Source organism: Phacochoerus africanus, chromosome 2, assembly GCF_016906955.1.
Source record: "Phacochoerus africanus isolate WHEZ1 chromosome 2, ROS_Pafr_v1, whole genome shotgun sequence".
NCBI lineage: Eukaryota > Metazoa > Chordata > Mammalia > Artiodactyla > Suidae > Phacochoerus > Phacochoerus africanus.
Genome location: NC_062545.1, coordinates 155,005,729 through 155,029,648, shown reverse-complemented (window position 1 = coordinate 155,029,648; position 23,920 = coordinate 155,005,729). Strand labels below are relative to the sequence as shown.

Sequence of the window (23,920 nt, the reverse complement as noted above, 5' to 3'; positions counted from 1 at the left end):
AATCAGAAACAGAGTCACAGCCTTATGATGTGGGCAGGTAATTTTTTCATTGAAATAATTAAAATAATACTTTTATATACCTTCAAAACAACATATCTCTGTTATTCAAAAGGAACTGTGACAATTTACAATTTACACCAATAAACATATTTAAGATCTCAGTATTGTAGGGCTTTCTGTAAAAAAAAAAAAAAAAAAACTATTTGAAATTGTTTCAAATAACCTTGCTAATTCTTAATGATGAAGTATTTCTCAAAATAATATACTAAAAGAATCAGTCTTGCAGCTTTTACTATTTCCAGCATTTCTTCCAAGCAAAAAAAAAAAAAAAGTGTTTTGTTTCTAATGTTTTAAGAAAAGACAGAATTTTTTAAAAAATACTGTCTGGTCCACGGTGTTAATTTGCTGGGCTAAAGATGTTTAAACAGCTGTAAAGCAGTTGATGCAGGAAGAAAGAAAAAAAGAGAGCCAATTTTCAAAGAATATTCAAAGCTTTTACAAAATTACAGAATTAAAATATCAGATGAGCAAAATATTCTAAATACTCCCAATGAAACAGAATTTACGGTGCAATATAACACAGGTTTGGGATGCTGTAAAGCATCTGAAATAAGTGACTCTCCCCCATATGCTTCCAGCTTCACACTCCCCACTTCTCTTCCACACAACAGCCAATCTTACCCAGCACTTCTAGGCTTAAGAGCAAGCTCATCTTACCAAGAGAATGATGGTCAAACTACTCAGCACCACATCAAAAGCCTTCTATGAGCAGACCCTAAATGAACCCTCCAGCCTCTCTCCCAGCATATCCACCTCATATTTTATGCTCTAGTTACTTGCATTCTTCCCAATAGCCCTACCCTTGACCATCAATCAGCACTATCCATTCCTCCTCATCATTCTCTGCCAGATAAAAGACCTTATCTTTATTTACTTAGCCAATCGTACTCATAAATTAAGACTCAGCTTAGTCATGATTTACAAAAAGCTCTCCCTGAGATCCCTGGCTTAAGAGTGTTTTCAGTACATTAGAAAATCGACAGAACACTGTAAACCAGTTATAACGGAAAAAATAAAAATCATTATAAATAAATAAATAAATAAAAGTGTTTTCAAAGCACTCTTGGCACATGAGAAGATACTCAACATTACTAATCAGAGAAATACAAATCAAAACAACAAGATATTACCTCACAACTCTCAGAGTGGCTATCAACAAAAAGACCACAAATACAAATATTGACAAGGATGCGGACCTTGTACACTAATGGTGGGAATGTGAATTGATGCAGTCACTGTAGAAAACAGTATGGAGATTAGTTTTTTCTAAAAAGAAGACTACCATATGATCCAGCAATTCCACTCTTGGGAATATATCTGGAGAAAACAAAAACACCAATACAAAAAGATCCATGCATCCCAACATTCACAGCATCATCATTTATAATAGTCAAGACAAAGAAACAACCTAAGAATCCATCGACAGATGAATGGATAGAGATGTGGTGTGTATGTATACACATGCACGCACACACATGCAGAGTGGAATGCTACTCGGCCCTAAAAAAGAAAGAAATCTTGCAATTTGGGACAATATAGATGTACCCAAAGAGAATTATGCTAAGTGAAATAAGCCAGATAAAGAAAAATACCATTTTATGTCACTTCTATCTGGAATCTAAAAAACAAATGAACAAACCTATAACAGTAACAGCCTCAATTACACAGAGAACAAACAGGTGGTTACCAGAGGGGAAAGGGCTAGGGAAATGAATGAAATAGGTGAGGGAGGCTAAGAGCTACAAACTTCAAATTTCAAAATAAATGAGTCATGGGGATGGAATGTACAGCATGGGGAATATAGCCAATTTTTTATCCATCTCCCATAAGAGTGAAAAAAAAACTGCTGTGTATTCATCAACAGTACTCCCAGTATATAATGAACAATCCCCAGTACCCTCAAGTGCCCAGCATATAATAAACAATCAAAGAATGTTTAGTGAACTAAAATAACTGTTTCTGGACTGGTGGGCAGAAGCAGAAAAGGCATATGCTAATTAGAGATCTTTTCACCCAAATTATCAATTTACAATCAGGTTCAATTACCCTTCTTGAGCCTTTACTGAAGGGTTAATCATCAAGCCCTTCTCTCTGGAATCTTCAAAATCCTTCACCCTGTTATTTGAGTGAAATAAAAATATACAATTTGTGGAGAAAAACATTTCTTTGACTATGTTGACACAAAGTGAGTTATGGAATTCCAGACACAAGTACTATTAGCACTATTTGGAAAGATCTAGAGAAATGATTACAAATCTTCAGATATTTAATTACTGAATTGGTAAATATTTATTACTTTGTTCCTTTAATGCCACAACAAAAATTTTGCTTTAGCTTTCTTTTTAAACTTGACAAAAGTACAGAAATTAAGAAAAATTAAGATATTCTGTCAGCTTCTATTAATATATAGCCCAAAGGAATGAAATTTTTCCCTAGGAAGAATTTATTCTTTTAAATAAGTAAGTCAAATATAATTTCAAGCACTACTGTTTTATTTAACATTTCTAACATACCAGTTGGCACTTGTACAACAGATTTAACCTTTAAAGTAAAAATAATTCATTGAATCATAAAAGACCAGCAGCCAAAAGTTAAAAGTGAATGACTAACTTTCACAGAAAAATGTTCTGGCCAAGAAATTTCAGCTATTTTAAGAAGTAACTGATAAAACATTCTTCACACTTCTAAGGAAAAACTCACTTGTTGAAAACCTTCAATATGTGAAAATCTTCTAAAAGTACTACAAAATAGTGTGATAACCTTAAGGACTAACAAAAATGAAGATTAAGAACTACCACCCATATTTTATAAATAAAGAAATTGAAGGATTTGAAACAATATATTTTATCTATTATAAAATACTTATAAGTCGTTTCTCTTTTCAAGGGATTTGTGTATGTAAAAATTGGAAAATTTTTTCACACATAGGTATTAAGTAAACATCAGGATTTTATTTATTTTTTCTCTTCTAACCTCTATACACAAAGATTTCAGGCAGCCTATAACAAAGTCCAATAAAACACAGACAGATCTAGGTCAAAATAACAAATGCATAAAAAAGATGGTAACTCAAAGAGGTTTTTTTTGGTCTTTTTGCCATTTCTTGGGCCGCTCCCGCGGCATATGGAGGTTCCCAGGCTAGGGGTCGAATTGGAGCTGTAGCCAAAGGCCTACGCCAGAGCCACAGCAACACCGGATCTGAGCCGCATCTATGACCTACACCACAGCTCACGGCAACACCGGATCTTTTAACCCACTGAGCAAGGCCAGGGATCGAACCTGCAACCTCATGGTTCCTAGTCGGATTTGCTAACCACTGAGCCATGACGGGAACTCCCAATATATATTTTTATAACTAATAAATTTTCATAAGTTACCAATTTTCATAAATGGAAAAAGTAGAACACCAATTCTTCAAGTAAAGCAAGCTTATCAGGTGACAATTTCAAAATAAAAGATATAAAATCTCAAATGATTACTGATATATTGAAATGTAAAAAGGATATAGTTTCCCATTATGTGGATACATATTCTTGGTAGTTCAGATTTCTTAAACATTATATTGTTATATGACATTTCTGAGGCTCCTGTTCATGTGTTGATCACTTGTGCAAAATACTACTTATTAAAATACTTCAAAAAGAAAAATATACAATGCCAAACTTTCCAAAATTATCTTCCCTACTGAAATATAAATAGTAAAGAACAAAGCAGGCAGCAATAAAATGAACTACATTTGAATGAAACAACATGGTTATCTCTCAAAGTAATCATACTAAAAGAAAGCATACAAAAAAGCATACAGTGAGTTAACTCATAAAATCTTCTAGAAAATGCAAACTAATTGATATCATGTGTGTATCTTTGTCAAAATGTATCAAGCAACTTTAAAAAACATGTAAAGCTTATTATATATGTCTACTATACTTAAATAAAACAGTTAAATACCCATATATTCATACACATATACAAATAAATATTTATATGAATAGATACATACTTATATGAATAAATAATAATAAGTCTATATTGAGGAAAATACTCCCAAAATTCAAAAACATAAACTTCAAGAAAGGGGAACATATAGCACATCTTTCCAAAACTATGGAGAGAATTTTTCCATGTTCCAAAATCCAGAAGCAATTTTTTAAAAAGATACTATCTGTGTAAAAATAAATAAGTCAATAAAATCTTTTGCATAGTCAAAAGCATCATTAGGAGAGTCAAAAAAAATAAAATCAAAAAATAAATAACTGGGGGAAAAAAAATAAATAACTGGGGGGAAAAAAAATAACCTAACTGGGGGAAAAGTTGCAACATTTAGAAAACCAATGGCCTTAACACCTAAAGAACTCATAAAAATCAAGAAAAAGAACAAAAGACTAATGGCCCAGGAGAAAAATGGATAAAAGCCTGGACATTTACAGAAAAAGAAATGAAAATGGCCCTTAAAGCTACAAAAAGACACTCAATTTTACTTACAGAAAAGTGTCAATTAATACTAAATTGACATAATATCAAAATGGCAAAAATCTGAGGTTTGACTATAAACCCTACTGCTGAGCCTTAAGGAGAAAACATATTCTAATAAACTGCTGGTGAATGAAAGAAACAGTATAGCTACTTAAGAGAATGTGACAATACCTACAATTAAAAATACTTTATTTATTTGTTCGTTTGTTTTTGCTTTTTAGGACCACACTCATAGCACTAGAAAGTTCCCAGGCTAGGAGCTAAATCAGAGCTACAGCTGCCAGCCTACACCACAGCCACAGCAACACAGGATCCGAGTCTCATCTGTGACCTACACCACAGCTCACAGCAACCCAGATCCCCAACCCACTAAGCAAGGCCAGGTATCGAACCTGCATCCTCATGGATACTAGTCAGATTTGTTTCTGCTATGCCACAACGGGAACCCTAAAAAATATACTTACTTTTTGATACAGCAATCCCACTTAAAGAAATTTACCCTAGAGACATCCTTGCACAGGTATGAAATAAAATGCACATCACTCATTTCACATAATTTTTGTTACCAATTATGTCCATCAACAGGTGAATAAACACAAAATGAAGCACTTGCAGCCTATAAAAAAGAATGAAGATCTTTACATATGAACATGGAGTAATCTCCATGCCTACATTTACATGGAGGCATTCTTTTCTCTTCCTATTTTATTGAGTTATAGTTGACATCCAGCAATGTATAAATTTAAGGTGCAAAGTTTAATGATCTGACTTACATATATCATGAAATGTTTATCACTTTAAGTTTACTGAATGAACATTCATTATTTCCTATAGAAACAAAATTTGAGAAATAGAAAAAATATTTTTTCCCTTGTGATGACAACTCTTAGGATTTACGCTCCTAAAAACTTTCATATATAATATACAGCAGTATTAATTATATCTGTCATGTTGTTCATTGCATCCTTAGTACTTATCTTACAACCGGAAATTTGTACCCCTCCCCTTTTTTTGGTCTTTTTGTCTTTTAGGGTCACACCAGCGACATATAGAGGTTCCCAGGCTAGGGGTCGAATTGGAGCCATAGCCACTGGCCTATGCCAGAGCCACAGCAACAAGGGATCTGAGCCGCATCTGCAACCTACACCACAGCTCACAGCAACACCGGATCTTTAACCCACTGAGCGAGGCCAGGGATTGAACCCAAGTCTTCATGGATGCTAGCTGGGTTCGCTAACCACTGAGTGACAATGGGAACTCCAAGGAAATTTGTACCTTTTGACTACCTTCTTCAATTCCCCTTCTGCCACCCCTTCCTCTGGTAATCACACATCAAAAATCACAAATGATTTTTCTGAGTTTGTTTTTGAACACATCTGACCTACCACAATGTTAGTTAGTATTATACATACAGTAAATCATTATTTCTATACATAACGATCACCACAATAAGTCTAGTTACCATACAGGATTTATTATTAAGTTGTAAAATTAAGATATGAAATTGTATATGATATACCACTTTTAAGGTAAGATGTGGGAGGAGGAATATGAGCCTACATACTTTTTAGCATATACTTTCAAAAACTAAAATAAAAATGGAAAAATAAACCAGAAAACAGGATGGTAGGGAGACATCTGAGTTATGCTTTTATGAAGAGAAAATAATTCCCAAAAATGAAAACAAACTGAAACAAGTCCAACTGTATACTTAATCGGTAATAGAGAAATTAATTCTTTCTAGTGACTTTAAGACACAGAATTTTGACTGTATATTCTTAATGAGATTTAGTCTAAGTCAAAAAGAACTACAAGGAAATCTTAAACTTTATTAGTTATTGACCACAGTGATACCAATGCTGCTATTCTGAAATTATACACTGCATGCTGAAGGTTAAAGCTAATAAGCAATTATGTTGATGTTGCTAAGAAGTTCTATGAAGGAAAACAAAGTCCAAGCAAAGAAATATAAGTTTAAACACAGAAGCAACAATTTAAATACACATTTCCTAGTCCTATTACTGTAAGGAAAGAATATCACAGTAACTATGAGCAGCCCTAATGGCCTGTTTCTGGTCTTGATATACAGTCCCCCATTTAAAGTAACCAGAAACTCTGGAGAAATGGCCTATTCCAGACTATGCACAAAATAAAGCTGGGATTTATCATGTCTAAAACAAAGCAAGCTTTCAAAGACTAATGAGACATGAAACCAAAAAAGGACCAAAATAAAATAAAATACGAATATTATTACCCATATGCCAAAGAAAACATTGATTCTCACCATATCTATAGCAAAAAGGCTGCTGTCATCCCAGATATCTGCTGAAATTGCTTCACCAATAAGTATCATGTCCTCTGCAAGCAGTTCCAGAACTCTTATTATCATCTGTCTACTACCTAGGAATGCAAACAGGAGAGAGCTAAGAAAAAAAGTTAACTTTCAGAGAAAGCTGCCTACTTCTCTAATTGGCCATGCCCTCAAATTCCTATATCTCTTTCTATTTTTATTTTTTGGTGTTTTTAGAATGATTGAAAGAGATGAATAGGGAAGTCACAATCTATAGTCACCATTACAGATTTCTATTTCAATCTTAATACTATTTTACCACAAAAAATAAAATCTGCTCACAAGTGGAAAAGACACTGAAGAAGAGAATAACAATAATCTAACTAGAAGAACTGAGATAAATTTAAATAATTTTTCAAATTCAGAGACTACCCATGTTACACAAAATATGTGGCAAAGCACAGGTAAGTTGAGAAGATGCACTCTAATAAATTTCCCACTTAGGACTAGAAGGCCTAAGCCTTGTCATGAATTAGTAGTTTCCCACACAGGAGTTGTCTGGGAAACCTGTACTCACCTTAAACTAAAAACATTCCAGGAGTTCCCGTCATGGCGCAGTGGTTAACGAATCTGCCTAGGAACCATGAGGTTGCAGGTTCGGTCCCTGCCCTTGCTCAGTGGGTTAACGATCCGGCATTGCCGTGAGCTGTGGAGTAGGTTGCAGACTCGGCTCAGATTCTTTCTTGCTGTGGCTCTGGTGTAGGCCAGTGGCTACAGCTCCGATTGGACCCCTAGCCTGGGAATCTCCATATGCCACGGGAGTGGCCCAAGAAATAGCAAAAAGACAAAAAAAAAAAAATTCCAGAAGAAACTATGCTGTCACAGTCACACCCACCCAAGCAATCTCCTTTCTCCAGAGACTGAATAACAAAGGAATCCCACTACTCATAATTCTAAGTGAGGTGAATACTCAATCAAGACTTTTCTGTCCCAAAGGTCAATTTATAATGAATAAAAGTAAAACAAACTACCAGATCATAAGGGTCTAGATTAATTGTTTCATTAGAACAGCTGGAGCAAATTCTCTTAGAAATCTCTTAGGACATTGAACAATTACAAATTACACAATAATTTACCACAAAAGGGCAAGAGAACATTTAGAAAATTCTATGTACCAAGATACAGCTTTATAATTATCAATCTGACTTTTTACAGCAAATTAAGAAAAGGTTAAATGCAAAATCATTAAGTCTAAAACTGTTCTCCTCAGTATACCATGCCAACAAACATATATACTTTATTATGCCAAAATTCAGATCTTCCTTCATTTCACATGATTAGTACATGAATTAATCTGTACTCCTAAATCCTAGAAGTAGAGTTATTCAGTCAGTGAGAAGTTAAGGTATACAGAAGTTCCCACTGTGGCACAGAGGGCTGGGGATCCAGCGTTGTCTCTGTAGCACCACGGGTTAGAAGTTAAGGTATACAGTTTTCCTCAGGAAAAAACATTTTTAGTGTTCCCAAATATACAGCTACCTCCTGCCTTCATCCCCATCACTTCCAAGCAGACAAAAAAATATCCACAGGACTTAAAGAACCAATAACATGGGATGTATTTTTCACTCAACCAGCATAAACCAAAAAAAAGTAAAACTTGTGTATTATGTATTTTTATTTTCACAAGTTAATCAACTACTTAAAATGTATATATTTAGAGAATAAAAGTCATTATTTATTCCAAATCTTTCTTTACCTTGCAAAATGCAAAATGTGTGGATTTGAACTGTGGTTCAAGTCTCTTCACTGTTTGACTTTGGATAAGTTTCTAAAGCACACTAAACCTCAGCTTCCTCATTATAAAACTGGGAGAGAAGCAAATAACTACCACTAAGGGATGGATAAAGGATAAAATGGGTTGGTGTGAGGAGTGCATGGAATAATGGCACAAAACCAAGCATAGCAGCAAAGCACAGCAATCGTGATAACTGTTTGATTACTTAGAGTCTGCTGGATATTAGCCATTTTGTTATTGTTCTTCATCACTCTTGATTAAAATCACAACTACATTCCAGTATATACTGCAGAACATCTTCACAAATTTACCCCACACATTTGAGAAAAAAGGTAAATCCAAGAAATCTTTGAGGATTTTTTTTAGTTTTGTTCTATTTTGCTTTTTAAGAAAAAGAAATTACTGCCAAGGTAAGAATCCAGTGATGGATGTATTTGGGCTTTTAACATGTTTCATAGCTCAAGTAAAAATTAAATAGGAAGAGTGAACAACTAAAAGCAACTTAAAAAATTTCTAAAAAGCAAAAGCCAAAGACTTTTTTATTCCAGTCCATTCATGCCAGTCCATCTTCTCTAACTTACTACAGGTACATTGTTTTCTCAGCATTTATCTTTAAAACAGCCACACATAGTGGAAGCCTATGCAATAAAAGGCCAGAAATGGAAGGGGATACTCTATCTGAACAGTGCTCCATGGCACCCACATAAGAGATAATAAAGACCTTACTAAGTTCTTAGGAAGCTATATCCCAAAAGATAAGTTAGTACAGATTTTAACATAGAAAGTGGAAAAAAAAAAAAAAGAAAAAAAATGAGAGCCCTAGAAAACAGATAAAACAAACACAAATTATGTAAAAAGAACTATGACTTCAAGGACAACCAACCTGTTTTTAAGAGGGGAACAGCGGATTCCAGGATGGAGATGCAGAACTGAGGCAGGCTAAGCTGCTGGAATCGCAGCTCCAGGGCATCCTCAGCTTCCAGCCCTGGCAGGCCCAGATGCACCACGTCCAAAGGTGAATGGACAGACACCCTCGAGTTGACATGAGCATGACTGCTACTTCCACTGTGAAGCACACAAATAATAATAAACTTTGAGCATGGAAACAGCCCACAAACAGACCTACTGCATATCTGCTGCCTGACATATTAGAAGCCTCATACTGTATTACTCCAAGGAACAATTCTGATCAATAAATTCTCACAAATTTATGTGAATAAATTCCATAAAGGTGGCTCAAAACTGTAAATGAAACTAAAAATGCATTTATAATTTGCTTTTCAAGTTGATGTTCTCTAAATGTGTCAACCTTCCTATAGTAGCAATCAGCATTAGCACTGATGACCAATCCACGTCTAAAGGAAAGCAAGCAGATTTATAGCAAAGTTCCATAACTTTCAAGGGCAAAACAAAATACTTCATATGGTTTCCTAGACTTTCTGTGATTTTCACCAAATGTTCTAAGTAAGCCAATGTTAGCAACTGAAGAATGCTAGAAAATGCCAGAAAAACATGATGAGAAATGGATTACTTTATTTAGTACGTTCAACATCACATGATTTTAAAAATGCAGCCAAAAATGGAACATCTCATCTCTCTTACTTTCTTTATAAAAAGAATTTTACCTTTGGTATAAAGGGGTGGGTTGGGGATAAAAGCTCTATAGAAAGGCTTAAACACATTTACAAAGCACCTCAAAATGTTGACTTTCGATGTTATCCACAATTGAAGATGCACTGATCTACTGAAAATGTAAAACTCTCCAAATTTAATGCATTTTGTCATTCCTTCAATTCCAACATACCAAGCATCCCAAAATATGGAAAAGAGCTGGGCCTCTCTAAAACTCTGAAGGGGCCCAGGAGGAAGTTCACTCAGGGGTGAAATTTACAAGCATGTGGCACATTAGATACAGCTCAAAGAATGAGGGAGAGTGAAGTGAAAAACCATGCCTGATCAACCCCAGCTACCTGTAAAGATGAGGAGCACAGTCTCCCATCCTGTCCAAACCCCTCCCCTGTGCTTTACCAACTGTATATACTGGAGTTACGCTCATAGCCTTGCCAAAACTCAGGTATTTCTATAAAATGATGATAATAATGCCAATCCTATTACAGGATTGTTATGAGGAGGACTACAAGAGACAAAACACTGAAGCACTTGGCCTACACCAAGCACATGCCAAGCATGAGTCAGTGCCAGCCTGGGGCAGCAGTAGCTGTGTCACAAGAGGATAATCAAGCCAACAGGTGCTACTCTTACCAAGCACTTAGCAGAATACACTAAAGAAAAGACTAAGGGGTTTTTAAGATGCTTGTAGCCTAAGGATGAGGTAACATACAAATACCACGCCAATCCCTTTAAGAAAACTTGATATACAAAAATCTTTCTTTCTACAAATAAGTAAAATACCATAAACTGTCTACCTTGACAGTCACTTTGCTTCATAGATTCTCTAATCATTCCCTTTAATAGTAAATACTGATGCATTTAAATTATGATTAAACTTACAAAAATGAGTTTAAAATATTATCAAAATGCATTGAGTATTTAAAGCTACGCTTTTAAACTAGATCACATTCCATTTGTGGCTAATTAAAACATGTTACTGAGTCAGAATCACCATTCTTTTTTTAATGAAATAGAAAGGAACAGAAAATAAAGTTTACTGTGTAATACATGGAATCAGAGTACTATTTTTAAACACTTTGTTTTAGTAGATACACACATTCATAAACATGCACACATACACAAAGTATATATGTCTGTGTACTGAGTTGCAACATAATATTTATTTCTTACTGGGGGTCATGGTCAAAAAAGTATGAAAGTCTCTGGTTTAACACAAGGCAAATACCCATATTAATGTTTCAAACAAAAAGACAAAAGAGAAAAATAACGATCTCCCTCTAAAATTAAAACACACATACAAGTTAACCCAGCTCTTCTAGTCACCTGGAAGACACTGCATCCCAATCCTGGCCATCTCCTCTGGGTCGCTGGCCTGTGCGTCCAACCACAGAAGGCCGAGGGCTACTGCTTCCAGGAGAAGGATTCTGGGAATGATGAGTAACTCTTGCTTCATGACAATAAGACAGAGAAGAATTTTGGGAAACTGTATCTGGGGGGAAAAAAAATAAATTATTCCTTCATAAAGACAGGTTACTGATTATGTAGTATTTGTCATTCTTCAAAAAGAACTTAAAATTAAGACAGTAGAAATGTTTCTATGAGGCAAAAGAAAAGGTCAACCTTTTCTGCAACTACTGCCTTAGTACATTAAGTATGTACTGACCTGATCACATGGAACCTTCTAGCCAACACTGTTCACCAAGAGACCAAATACTCCAATTCTCCTACTTAAAACCCTCCGAGAAACCCTAGCTCAAACCACATGCAAAAATTAACTCAAAATGGATCAATAATCCAAATATAAGTTAAAACCATAAAATTCTTAGTAGAAAACATAGGGATGAATCCTCATGACCTTGGATTTGGCAGTGAATTATGCAATACCAAAAACGAAGAAAACATAGATAAATTAGACATCATCAAATTTAAAACTGTCATGCATCAAAGGACATTATCAAGAATGTGCCAAGCTACAGAATGGTAAAAATATTTGCAAATCATATACCTGCTAAGGATTTAGTACCAGGATATGTAAATTATGCCTAAAACTCAACCATTAAAAAAAAAAATCTGCTGAACATCTCAATTTTAAAATGGACGAAAAGCTTTTATAGACATTTCTCTAAAGATATATGAATGGCCAATAACACATGAAAAGTCACTAGAGAATCACTAGTCATAAACAGGAGTCATTAGGGAAATGCGAATCAACACCACAATGAGATACCACCTCACATCTACAAGGACAAGTATGATTTTTGAAAAAAGAAAAAAGTGTTGGAGAGGATGTGGAGAAACTGGAAGCCTCATGCATTGCTGGTGGAAATGTAAAACAGTGCAGCCACAGTGGAAAACTTTTTGGTGGTTCCTCTGAAAGATAAACACTGAATTAACATATGACCCAGCAGTTCTACTCTTGTATTTATAGCCTAAAGAACTGAAACAGGGGCTTGAATAGATGTGCTAATGTTCACTAAAGCACTACCCATAACAGCCAAAAGGTAACAACAAACACCATATCCATTAACAGATAAATGAATAAATAAAATGTTGTTTATACCTACAATGGAATATTATTCAGCCATAAAAATGAAGTTCTGACACATGCTACACCACGAATGAACCTTGAAAACATGCTGAGTTAAATAAGCCAGCCAAATAATGTATGATTCCACTTACATGAGGTACCAAGACAGAAAACAGATTAGAGACTTTCAGGGCTGCAGAGGGAAGGGGAAATGGGAAGTACTGCTTAATGGTTAGAGAATTTCTATTTAGGATGATGAAGAAGGTTTGGAAACAGATGATGGTGATGACTGCACAACAGTGTGATTATAATTGATGCCACAAAACTGCATGTTCAAAAAATATGACATTTTGTTATATATATTTTAACATTATTTCTTTAAAAAAAAAAGCAGGTAAAATAGAGGCATTTGCAGAGGGAAGAACAGTAACAAAGTTCTCTAAGAACTTCTCACTACACTTCAAAAAACCCATAAAATCCCTACCAAGATTTGCACGTCCCCAAACACTCTGGCACAAACTACCTCTCTGACCTCACCATGCTCCACTCTCTGTACCCGACCCCATTTACTGCACTCCACTCACACAGCCTGATTCCTGTTCCTCACATAGGGCACCCTCATGCCTGATGGTCTGAGCTTCCTAGACACTCATTCTGCAACTCTGCAAGGGGATGGTTCCTTCTCACCCTTCAGGTCACCTCTTCTCAGAGGCCTTCCCCACCCGTCCTACCCACGTAAGCCATGTCCCCAGTCACAATGTCACACGGCCCTTCTTATTCCCTTCCAGCATGTTTAATTTGGAAACGTGTTTGTTTCCTACCTGTTCCACCTTCTACAATATCAAGTCATAAAAACTGGGACCTCATCTATTTCGCTCAGTGTTATACCCCCTAGACTACATTATTGGTTGGCATATAGTAGGTGATAAATATTTATTTACGACGTGAATAAGTTTTCCGATTTATCCACTATTTTTATCAACATTGTAACTCTTACTGATTAAAAATGGGGTACTCACAAGCTCTCAAGAACACTGTTAAGGAAATCACATACCCCCAAGATCCATAATAAAGCTACTATAAATATTCAAGTAACCCAGGATCAGTGAAACTGTTAATAGGGCTTAACTATGAAGCACAAGGACAAATCACTGCAATTTTATATTCAACTTTCAAAGTGCAGAGAAATCCTAAACTGTAAATGCTGTTTTTTAAAAGGCCAGCCTAGTACTCTCTTTGGCCATTAGGTGGTGCTTTCTCCCTGAAAAGTCTGGCACTGCCTCCCTTACAAGCTACATGAAAACATTTTTCATAAAATACAAATAGGTATCTCTTCAAACCAAACATTAATACAACATATAACTTGCTAAAATGGCCAAAGTCCCACATGAATAGTTGGACCCAGAACCCTGGTCCTTAGCTCCCAACAATATTCTGCATGTATGGGAGAAAAACACTTGCAAATGTCTCTTATTAAAAAAAAGATGAGGAGTTCCTGTCGTGGCGCAGTGGTTAACGAATCAGACTAGGAAGCATGAGGTTGCGGGTTCGGTCCCTGCCCTTGCTTAGTGGGTTGACGATCTGGCGTTGCCGTGAGCTGTGGTGTAGGTTGCAGACGCGGCTCGGATCCCGCGTTGCTGTGGCTCTGGCGTAGGCCAGTGGCTACAGCTCCGATTGGACCCCTAGCCTGGGAACCTCCATATGCCACGGGAGCAGCCCAAAGAAATAGCAATAAGACAAAAAGACAAAAAAAAAAAAAAAGATGAGGGGATCATGAGTGCTTCTATCATTCACACACTCTGTTTTTGAAGACTATAATTTGATTTTGCTTGGGAATGGGGAGTTTACGTTGTGAAAATGTATTATACACAATAAGCCCCAATAATAAGTATAATGGAGAGTTCTCGGAAGAATCACAAATACCACCAGTGACCAATGAATAAATAAACATAAATACCTTGTTTACTAGAGAAAAAACTTGGATCTCGGTGAAAGTTAAGTCTGTTTCTTAAATACACGCACAACTGCTGCAAGCAGGAAACTGACTGTAATGCCAGGCGATGTTTTCCTTCTCCTCCAAAGGCCAGTTTCAACAGAGATAAGAGGTTCTGAAATAAAGAGCAATGAAAATGATCAAGAGAACAAAGTGCTCAACTTCAAAGAAGGATGTGGAGCTCAAGTGAGGTTAAATGAATAATCAAAGGAATTAAAATAAGTTGCCAAATATTCATCAGACATAAGAAACACAAATGGGCAAAAATAACTTAGTATAATGCAAGATGGGTCAAATTTAAAAAGATAACTTAGGGAGTTCCCGTCGTGGCGCAGTGGTTAACGAATCCGACCAAGAACCATGAGGTTGCGGGTTCGATCTCTGCCCTTGCTCAGTGGGTTAACGATGCGGCGTTGCCGTGAGCTGTGGTGTAGCTTGCAAATGCAGCTCGGATCTGGCGTTGCTGTGGCTCTGGCGTAGGCCCTGGGCTACAGCTCCAATAGACCCCTCGCCTGGGAACCTCCATATGCCGCGGGAGCGGCCCAAAGAAATAGCAAAAAAGACAAAAAAAATAAAATAAAATAAAATAAATTTAGTTTAAAAAAAATAAAATAAAAAATAAAAAGATAACTTAGTATAATGCAAGATGGATCAAATTTAAAAAGAGAAAATTTAATAGTTCCCATCATGGCTCAGGTGTAATGAACCCGACTAGGATCCATGAGCATGCGGGTTCAATCCCTGGCCTCACTCAGTGAGTTAAGGATCTGGCATGGCTCAGATCTGGCATTGCTGTGGCTGTGGTGTAGGCCACCAGCTGTAGCTCTGATTCAAACCCTAGCCTGGGAACCTCTATACGCCACGAGTGTGACCCTAAAAAGCTAAAATAAATAAATAAATAAATAAACAAAAAGATAAAATTTAAAACCAACAGTCAGTGTTCCTCATATCTAAGCTCTGTTAGCTGAGGACAATCCTGAAGAGCACAGGGATTATTCCCCATTCAGGACATCAAGTTACATGGCACTTTTTAAACACTATGGCAAGCCTTCTTCAGCTCAAATAGCTAAATCATTCTGCATGCTTTGATAATTAATAGCATTTCCTCTGCTATCACTCACAGTTGGGTCAGTATGTAATAATAGTTGCCACTCCCCAGCACCCATCTCAGCCCTGTAACTCCGAAATGCAGGTGCCGGGCCTTACCAGATGCTGTGCGTGTGCCACCATTCCATCCCTGGACCCCCATCTCTCTACTAGACAGGTATGCAATAAACTACATTGCAAAGAATCCATCTACAATGCTCACCACCACCATACTTCCACAGATTAGAGCACTATGCCTTAAACACCTACATCCTCAAAGAGTGATGCTATTCTTACTATTAAGAAGGGTCTCTGCTGCCCAACCTCAGTTTCCCAAGTCTATTCTCCCCTTTAAGTGATCCATAAATGTTAGTAAGGTTGAGGTGGTCAAACTGGACTGCATATATCAAACAAGATTACCTACTATCAGAAGAATGACCACTATCCAAGTAAGAGAATAAGTGATCTAAATAACCAAATACTTCATTATTTAAATATGATACTGCAAATTTCCTTCCCATGGACTCCTACTTTGCAAAATGTGTTTCATTGCAAAAATTTCTCTATTTCAAAATATGAAACTATTACAGAGGAAACGCACCTGAACAATTTTTGGCCTTTGAAGGAAAATCTCAGCAGGAAAATCTTGCATGATAACATCTTTCAATAGTTCACAGGTATTCCAGATTAAAGTGTGGTTACTACTTCTTAAAGAGCTATAAAATATACACAATAGAGTATTATTTATTTTTAAAAAGAGTTTACCAGATTCTAAGTAACCTCGTTGCATAATGACCCTATTCACAATCCTTCAGGTCTCAGCCAAGACATCACTTCCCCTGGGAAGACTGCCCAGATCACCACTCTAATCAATGAACAACCCTGGGGTAGGTGCTCTTTCGTGTGCCCATAATTCGTGCCAGTGTAACTGTCTGTTGACTCTCTAGCCCCACAAGACCCTCAGCCCAGCTCCAGTCCACACTCACTATCTCCTTCTTAGCAACTGCCTCAGAACTGACCGATCAAAACCACCACCCCTCTATCCCAGGTACATGCTACCCCTTCCATATGTTGTTCCAAGAGAATTTACTGACGCCTTGGAAATGCCATCATTAAAATTCATTTAATAGCATCCACCTGTATCTGGCCCTGACTCTAGAAATGGGTCTTTATTTTTCAGATTCTCAATAGAAAAAGGCAAACAACTCATTTCTTGTGGCATCCACTGAAATTAAGTTTCAGCAAAAAGTGAAATTAGACATTAAAACACTCTCCAAACTTCTAGATATCAGCTATCTACTTTGGGGCGTTAACAACCAAATAAAATCCACTACATAAGATTAGATCATTGGTCCTCAACCTTCTCGGACCAGAGCCCATGTTTTGAAATGTACTGTCTACTTAAAAAGACTATTTATATTTAATTTTTCCATTTTTTATCCACCAAGGGCTTAAGCAATGCCCACAAATCTGGTCAACAAGAGATTTTACCAAGGAAGGCACAGGATTCCAAGCACAAAAAAGAAACTTGATGTGAAACCTGATTAAAGGCAAATGGAAATTTTCTGGCTTGCTTTTTGAAATAGTGAAAAATCATTCACATATTCCCATTACTACCTATTACAGCCACTTAGTATCTTTCTTCCTGGTAAAAATATAGAATAATTACTCTCAGATTTAATGGCTATAAATACCAAAAGCCAAAATACCTGAAATATCTCAGGCACAGTACCTTTCATTAGAGGAGAGAACATGCCTATCAGCTGTTGTCAGGGGGAGCCAAGGGAAGGTAGAAAACTTCAGGCACTTCACGGTCGGATTTGCTGCAAATGGAAGAGCAAAACTTAAGGCATCTAAGGAGACAATGTTGACAGATTCACAATGTAAGAGTAAGGCCTCACCTTTAAGACAAGTTTAAGTTACATCTTAGAGTACCCTAAACTATTACCAAAAAGATCAGCTGAAATTTGTTGCCTCTGATTAAATGACATAGCTCTGTTTTCATAATTAAACAGAACTCACGGATTATAATTAGGGGAAGGGCATTAAAGACAAACCAATATTAAATGACATTTAGAGTATCAATTAAATTTTCTGTGTTACTGTGTGGCTGATCAGAACAGTGCTTAAACAAAAAAGGAACTGGCATTTGGAGATCTCTAATTTTAGAAATTAAAAACAATATAAGCATAATCACAGACTATATTTAATTAGTCATGTTCAAACATACTAAATGTGTCAGATGTTTAAACCTCTTTGAAAATGACTTGAAGACCATAGGTTAAAGATCAAATGTCAGCGTTCAAACAAGATTTAAAAAAAAATCCTGGAGTTCCCGTCGTGGCGCAGTGGTTAACGAATCCGACTAGGAACCATGAGGTTGCGGGTTCGGTCCCTGCCCTTGCTCGGTGGGTTAAGGGTCTGGCGTTGCCATGAGCTGTGGTGTAAGTCGCAGACGCGGCTCGGATCCCGCGTTGCTGTGGCTCTGGTGTAGGCCGGTGGCTCCAGCTCCGATTCGACCCCTAGCCTGGGAACCTCCATATGCCGCGGGAGTCGGCCCAAGAAATAGCAAAAAGACAAAAAAAAAAAAAATCCAAGAAACCAAAGCAGTTTTCAGCTACCTTCCTTCAAATTATTTTTATGCAGATCTTATAGTGTATGAGTTAAGGTGGCAATACATAAGCCCTTCCAAATGGCAAACAATCTTTCTGCCAAATGCTTTGAATAGAGCATAGAATTGTTAAATTCTGAAAACAGTATTATTAAATTCCCAAAGCACAGTTGCCTCTTTCAAAAGTGCCATCATAAAAGCAAGGTTTACTGTCTAAGGAAAAAGCAGGAAGCGGGTGGAGGGAAAGACAGGCTTATACTGCACACATAAATATGTGCGCAAAATAAGCCAGTCATACCATCAATCCACAAACAGGTACTCACATGAAGATGTGTCACCATCTCAATCTTCCTGAACGTTTCCAACGGCTTCACTCAAATACACCCCACCCATCCCAGGCCCAGAATCACTCCCTTCTGGTGTCTCTCCTTGCCACTCAACTAAGCCTCAGCCACAAACATGAAGAGCTACCATCTTAAAACCAAAGCTCTCCATTAGCCTGACAAAACTTTTCCAGAAAGGAAAGGTAGAGTATTTGAACAGCTGAACAAATTTTCTGTTCTTTCTTATGCTATACTCAAAGAGTTTCTACAAAATCTTTTTTATCACAGACGGCTTCCAAACTGAGTAAAACTGAATACCTGACATCTACAGATAGTCCCTTGGAAACAACCTTTTCCAGCATGCAGGCAATAAAATGGGATATACATGCTTACTTAACCATGCCCTGAGTTAGCCAGTATAAAGGTTCTATCCTTTCTGAGCCCCAGTAGCCTCATCAGTATAATGGGGATATTAATATCGGTCTCACTGGGACTCCATGAGGATTCATTCAAAAAATACATACTGAGGGCCTGGTATATTTCTGGCATTATTCCACACACCCACACTGGATAAAGCAATGTTTGCAGCTGTTATTAAGGTTTTTTTTTTTAACTTTTATTGAACTATGTCACTAAGTTTATAATGAAGGAGACAATCAAGAAGTAAATACATAGTTAGCAAATACACACAGGAAGAAAAGCAAATATAGATAAAAAGTTATCACTGGCTAGAGTCCTCAGGAAGAGCTCTTTGAGAAGGTGGCTTGTGATATGAGCAAAGACCAGACACAGTCAGACACAAAAAGACCTGGGTGAGGTTTCCAGGAGAGACTCTAACTCAGAACTCTTTAGGCAGGTGGATGTTGGGATAAAGATAAATGAAGAAACAAAGATGACCTAAGTCTTTGTCTGAGCCACTGGATGGTCAGGACTGCTTAGTGAGCTGGAGAATAAAGAGGTGCCATATACAGTGCATAGTACAGATCCTGACAGACTGCCCCGCTCAACCAGCACCACGTGCCAGGGCCACCATGACCACTTGCCTGGACATCTGCTCAAGGCAGATTAACACCAAGTTTTACTACTTAAACTCTCTCTCTCCTAATCTAATTTGAAGAAACAAACATTCAGTTTGCTGCCGAAATATTCAAGTTTGACTATGATATGCCTTCACAACAACGAGGAAAAGGACATTAATTTCCAATTTATTGTCATCAAGACCTATCTCCCTACAGATACCCACCCACGGGTTGTGGAGGCACTTCCAGCTGGAAACTACTCTTGTCTTGAGGAAAATATCCTGTTAAGATTTCAGGCTGTTGTGGCAATTCTGAAAAGAAAATATATATTACTGTGTTATGATAAATCATTTCCTGAAAGCGAAAACTTGCTGTTTTAAAATACTAATGTTTTCTAAAGTTTTTGAATCGTTTTAAAAATTAGAAAAATAACCCAGTCTTGTTTCTCTGAATAGTCTGTCCTTCTAAAGAGGAAGAAATGTGAGTGCTGAGTCAATTTCTAATTGATGATTCCCCCCTCTTTCTTTTACTGTTAATTACAATTATTTGTTAGAATGAAAACATCAACAATATAAAGAAGCTATTACAAGGTTATTTATCCAAGGACTGTTCATCTCTGCTTCTTAGTCCATCTCTCTCCTCTCTTACTCTATGTGGCTCCTGATCACTTCAATTTCCATTAATGTGTTTTAAGAAAAAGTTGTCAAAAGCAAGAGTCAGACTCTATTTTTCAATACCTCTGACAATTCCCTATCACACATGATTACAAATTTAGCAATTCAGCTTTGACGAGACTCAGAATGATGAAAAGACTAAAACTAAATTCTGTAATTTCCTCTTTGAAGGTTTCATGCTAGTGGTTCCTAATACTAATACAGGTAACTAAAAATTAGCCCTAGACCATACCTCTGATCTTACCTGCAAGGAAATAAGTGGAAAATTCATGATTTAAGATTCTTCTTTACTTGTTATAGCTTAGACAGAAATTGTAAACTATTTTGTTAAAAGTCACAGTCACACAAGAACTCAGTAAATAGCAGCGGCTACTGCTGTTCTTGTTAATAGCAAGACTCACATCACAGCAGTGGCAATACAGCGCTGATATAGAGAAAAACAGGGTCTAACTGACTTTTTTCTACTTTTTTTTCTACTTACACTTTTTTCTACTTTTACTCATCAATCACATAAATTTTTTGAGCATTTTTTTTCTTTGAATCAATTCAAATGCTCTCTATGAGCAAGGCACTACACTGGACATCAAATAACAAGAACAAGTAACAGTGGCAGCCAAGAGTCTGTGCTTAATATATGCCAGGCCCTATGCTGAGCACTATTCGGTCACTGTCACACTTAACCCTCATAAAAATTCTCTAAGATGTTCTTGTTTATTGTCCCAATTTTTGGATAAGAAAAATAAAGCCTGGAGGGATTAAGCACCTTAGCCAAGGTCACACAACTAGAGGCCAAACTAGGACTTAAATCCAAGACTCTTTGATTCTGAGTTTAGCCAGTATATCTGTATAGTTCATTTTGATTGGTCTCCATAACAAAATGATGAGCTAGGGCAGACAGCATCACACCCCGAGTGAAGAACACAGACAAAAAATGCAGGTATAAAACCTTTAGAACAGCATCTGACACAGAGTAATGAGTGCTCAATGGAATCATATTATTGTTTAAAAAAAAAATCTTTCAAACTAGTCTCAAAAGAAGAAAATCACTTGCATCTTTATGCCCCTTAACCAAAAAAGCAAAAATATACATGTACCCTCCTCTCTATAACATTAGAGGAAGGGAATTAAGGTCAAATTCACGTAAGTTAACTCAAAAAAAGGGGGAGCGCTCTTTTTTCTTTTTTTTTTTTTTTTTCCTTTAAGGTCCCTTTCCTTAGAATTAACCATTAGAACCAATATATTTTAAGAGACTAATTAACTGATTTCATCAGATGATTTCAAAGAGTTACCAGTTTGACTGGTTTGATAAGATGCAGAATACAGTTCAGGAACTTCTGAAGGAAGAACAAAAAGTCCATCCAGAATGCCATCAATTTCAGCCTGCAGATCCGGCTCCACATTAGAACGAAGTTTTGATAAGAATTCAACTGCACCAAGATCAACCAAATGCTGGACTGCTGGGGAATACTGAAATAAGAGGAGAGCCTTGAAAATAACTATAAATATAAAAATCTTTAGACTTTATCTTACAGCAATCAAAATAGGACATTATTTTTGGTACACCAGATGTTCCTTTTTTAAAACAATAAATCTTTCAGTGATGTACATAAATTTATAAACAAACATAAAACATTTGATAACACTTATGAGAGAAAAACCCAGACACTGAATACTAGAAATGCACACTATCAATTCCTACATTTATTTATTAAATTGATTACTTCTCTCCACTGATTCACCCCATCCTCTCCTTCCTCCAACCAGTCAAAGGATGCCAAAGTAATAATCCCCTACGACTGCATAAGGATTTACAGTTTGGAGAAGTTAAACTAGCACTTTGATATTTGATCCTGACAACTAGCTACTGTCAAGTCAGACTAAGAAACATAAATCTTAAAAAAAAAAAAAAAAAGATATGGGAAAAACAATTTAACATACTTATGCTGTTTGTTATCGTGGTCTGTAACATCACCTTTAAATGTGTTCTCTTTTAGACATATACATCTACTTTTTAACATGTAAATAACAGTACATAAGGGAAAACAAAATGACAAATATTAACCTCCAAAGATGGTCCCAAAAGTCAGAATATACCTGGATTCAGAAGCTGGGTTACTTTAGGGTACAGTACAGACAATGTGAGATTCAGTATCACAAGTTAAAGGAGGATGAGCATTATATACACAAAGAAATAAAATTCGACATCTTCAGTTGTTTTTTTAAGTTTAATCATTTAAATTTTCAACTACTGCTACAATTAAGTGACCACAAAACATTCACTCGTTTAAATTTCAAAATGATCCTACCTTAACCAATCTGTTCAACAGGCTCAGAACCTCTTCTTTCATTGGAACAGACGGGAAATTGAACCATTCCAGCAAATGGAGGAAAAGTAGCCTCTCCTGAACTAGATCAGCACAACAAATTAAGTTGTGCTCAACTTTGCAGAGAATATTCCTAAGGGCGCGTTCCCTGATCTCGGCCAGCTGATGACCTGTCAAAGAAGTACAGCACAGAGCTAATTTTCCGACTCCAAAGAGGTGCCCACAGGGAATTTACCCTAAAACTGTGTTATTTACGCTGCGGGCGAAAGCAGGATTAAGAAAGGAAGAAAAAAAAAAAACACGCAGGCCGCAGGTGCCTTCAGGAAGCGAACTAAGGAGTTTAAAACAAAGTCTGAGATGTGTCCCCAGGAGACAGGGAGCCGTTGTGGGGTGGCCGGGCCTTGGCACCGTGACTCGGCCATTCTCAGCAAACGGCCAGGACAGTAGGGCGACCCGGGCGAGGGGCAACTCAGACTGTTACCGAGTTTCCTGATGAGCCCGGTCAGGACCATCTCGTCCCGCTCAGTCAGCCGCCGCCGGAGAATTAAACTGCCGCGCCACAACGTCAGTTTAATTACTGTCCCCCCAGAAACCCGGCCAGATGGAAGACGGGTTCCGCAATTCCTGAGCGAAGGAGACAGGGAGTGAGAAGCATTCCGTGAGCTGTTCCCAGCACCCGCGCCCCCAGAGAAGCTTACGGCCTCTCTGTAATTACTACTTCGTAGTTCCTAGACAGTGGTGTGGATTTTTAAGAAATGGAAAGAATGAAGAAGCAAGCAGCGATAGAACCAGCTTTGGCCGCAGTGCGCGTCGGGAGTTGTAGTCTTCGCTTGTTCGTGCTCCCCTCCCGGAATTCCGGACCGGCCACTGTGCCCGCCAGCCTGGGGTTCCGGCGTCCTCTTTTCTATGCGAGGGGTTTATGATTCTGCCACTCTGACTTCTCAGCTCCCAGAACTTTACAATTTAGAATGCGGACTTTTGTTAGGATTACCCACCCCAGTCCACGCCTGCCTCCCTGCGTTACTAAATGACTTAACCTCTTCAACTGTAAAACGTACCTGCAAAATCAAGCAGTGATCTTGGATACCTGGTTTCAAAGTAAACAGGACGCAA

General features: G+C 37.2%; 1 protein-coding gene across 4 annotated transcripts in view; it reads right to left on the bottom strand.

Annotated features, from left to right (window-relative positions):
• The window catches only part of RTTN (rotatin), a 146,815-nt gene extending 123,119 nt beyond the window's left edge, over nt 1-23,696 (bottom strand). For 2 of the 4 annotated variants that reach the window (XM_047766975.1, XM_047766976.1), the window contains exons 1-10: nt 23,289-23,696; nt 22,790-22,977; nt 21,773-21,950; nt 20,034-20,120; nt 17,589-17,679; nt 16,458-16,572; nt 14,735-14,885; nt 11,574-11,739; nt 9,502-9,683; nt 6,818-6,933 (exon numbers count right to left, since the gene is read on the bottom strand). In XM_047766975.1, the coding sequence (XP_047622931.1) occupies nt 6,818-6,933; nt 9,502-9,683; nt 11,574-11,739; nt 14,735-14,885; nt 16,458-16,572; nt 17,589-17,679; nt 20,034-20,120; nt 21,773-21,950; nt 22,790-22,977; nt 23,289-23,319 (1,305 nt within the window). In that variant the 5' untranslated portion in view covers nt 23,320-23,696. Of the gene's footprint in view, nt 1-6,817; nt 6,934-9,501; nt 9,684-11,573; nt 11,740-14,734; nt 14,886-16,457; nt 16,573-17,588; nt 17,683-20,033; nt 20,121-21,742; nt 21,951-22,789; nt 22,978-23,288 lie in introns of all 4 variants that reach the window. The other 2 variants (XM_047766974.1, XM_047766973.1) reach the window with 2 other exon arrangements.
• Between the last annotated feature and the right edge of the window lie 224 nt (nt 23,697-23,920).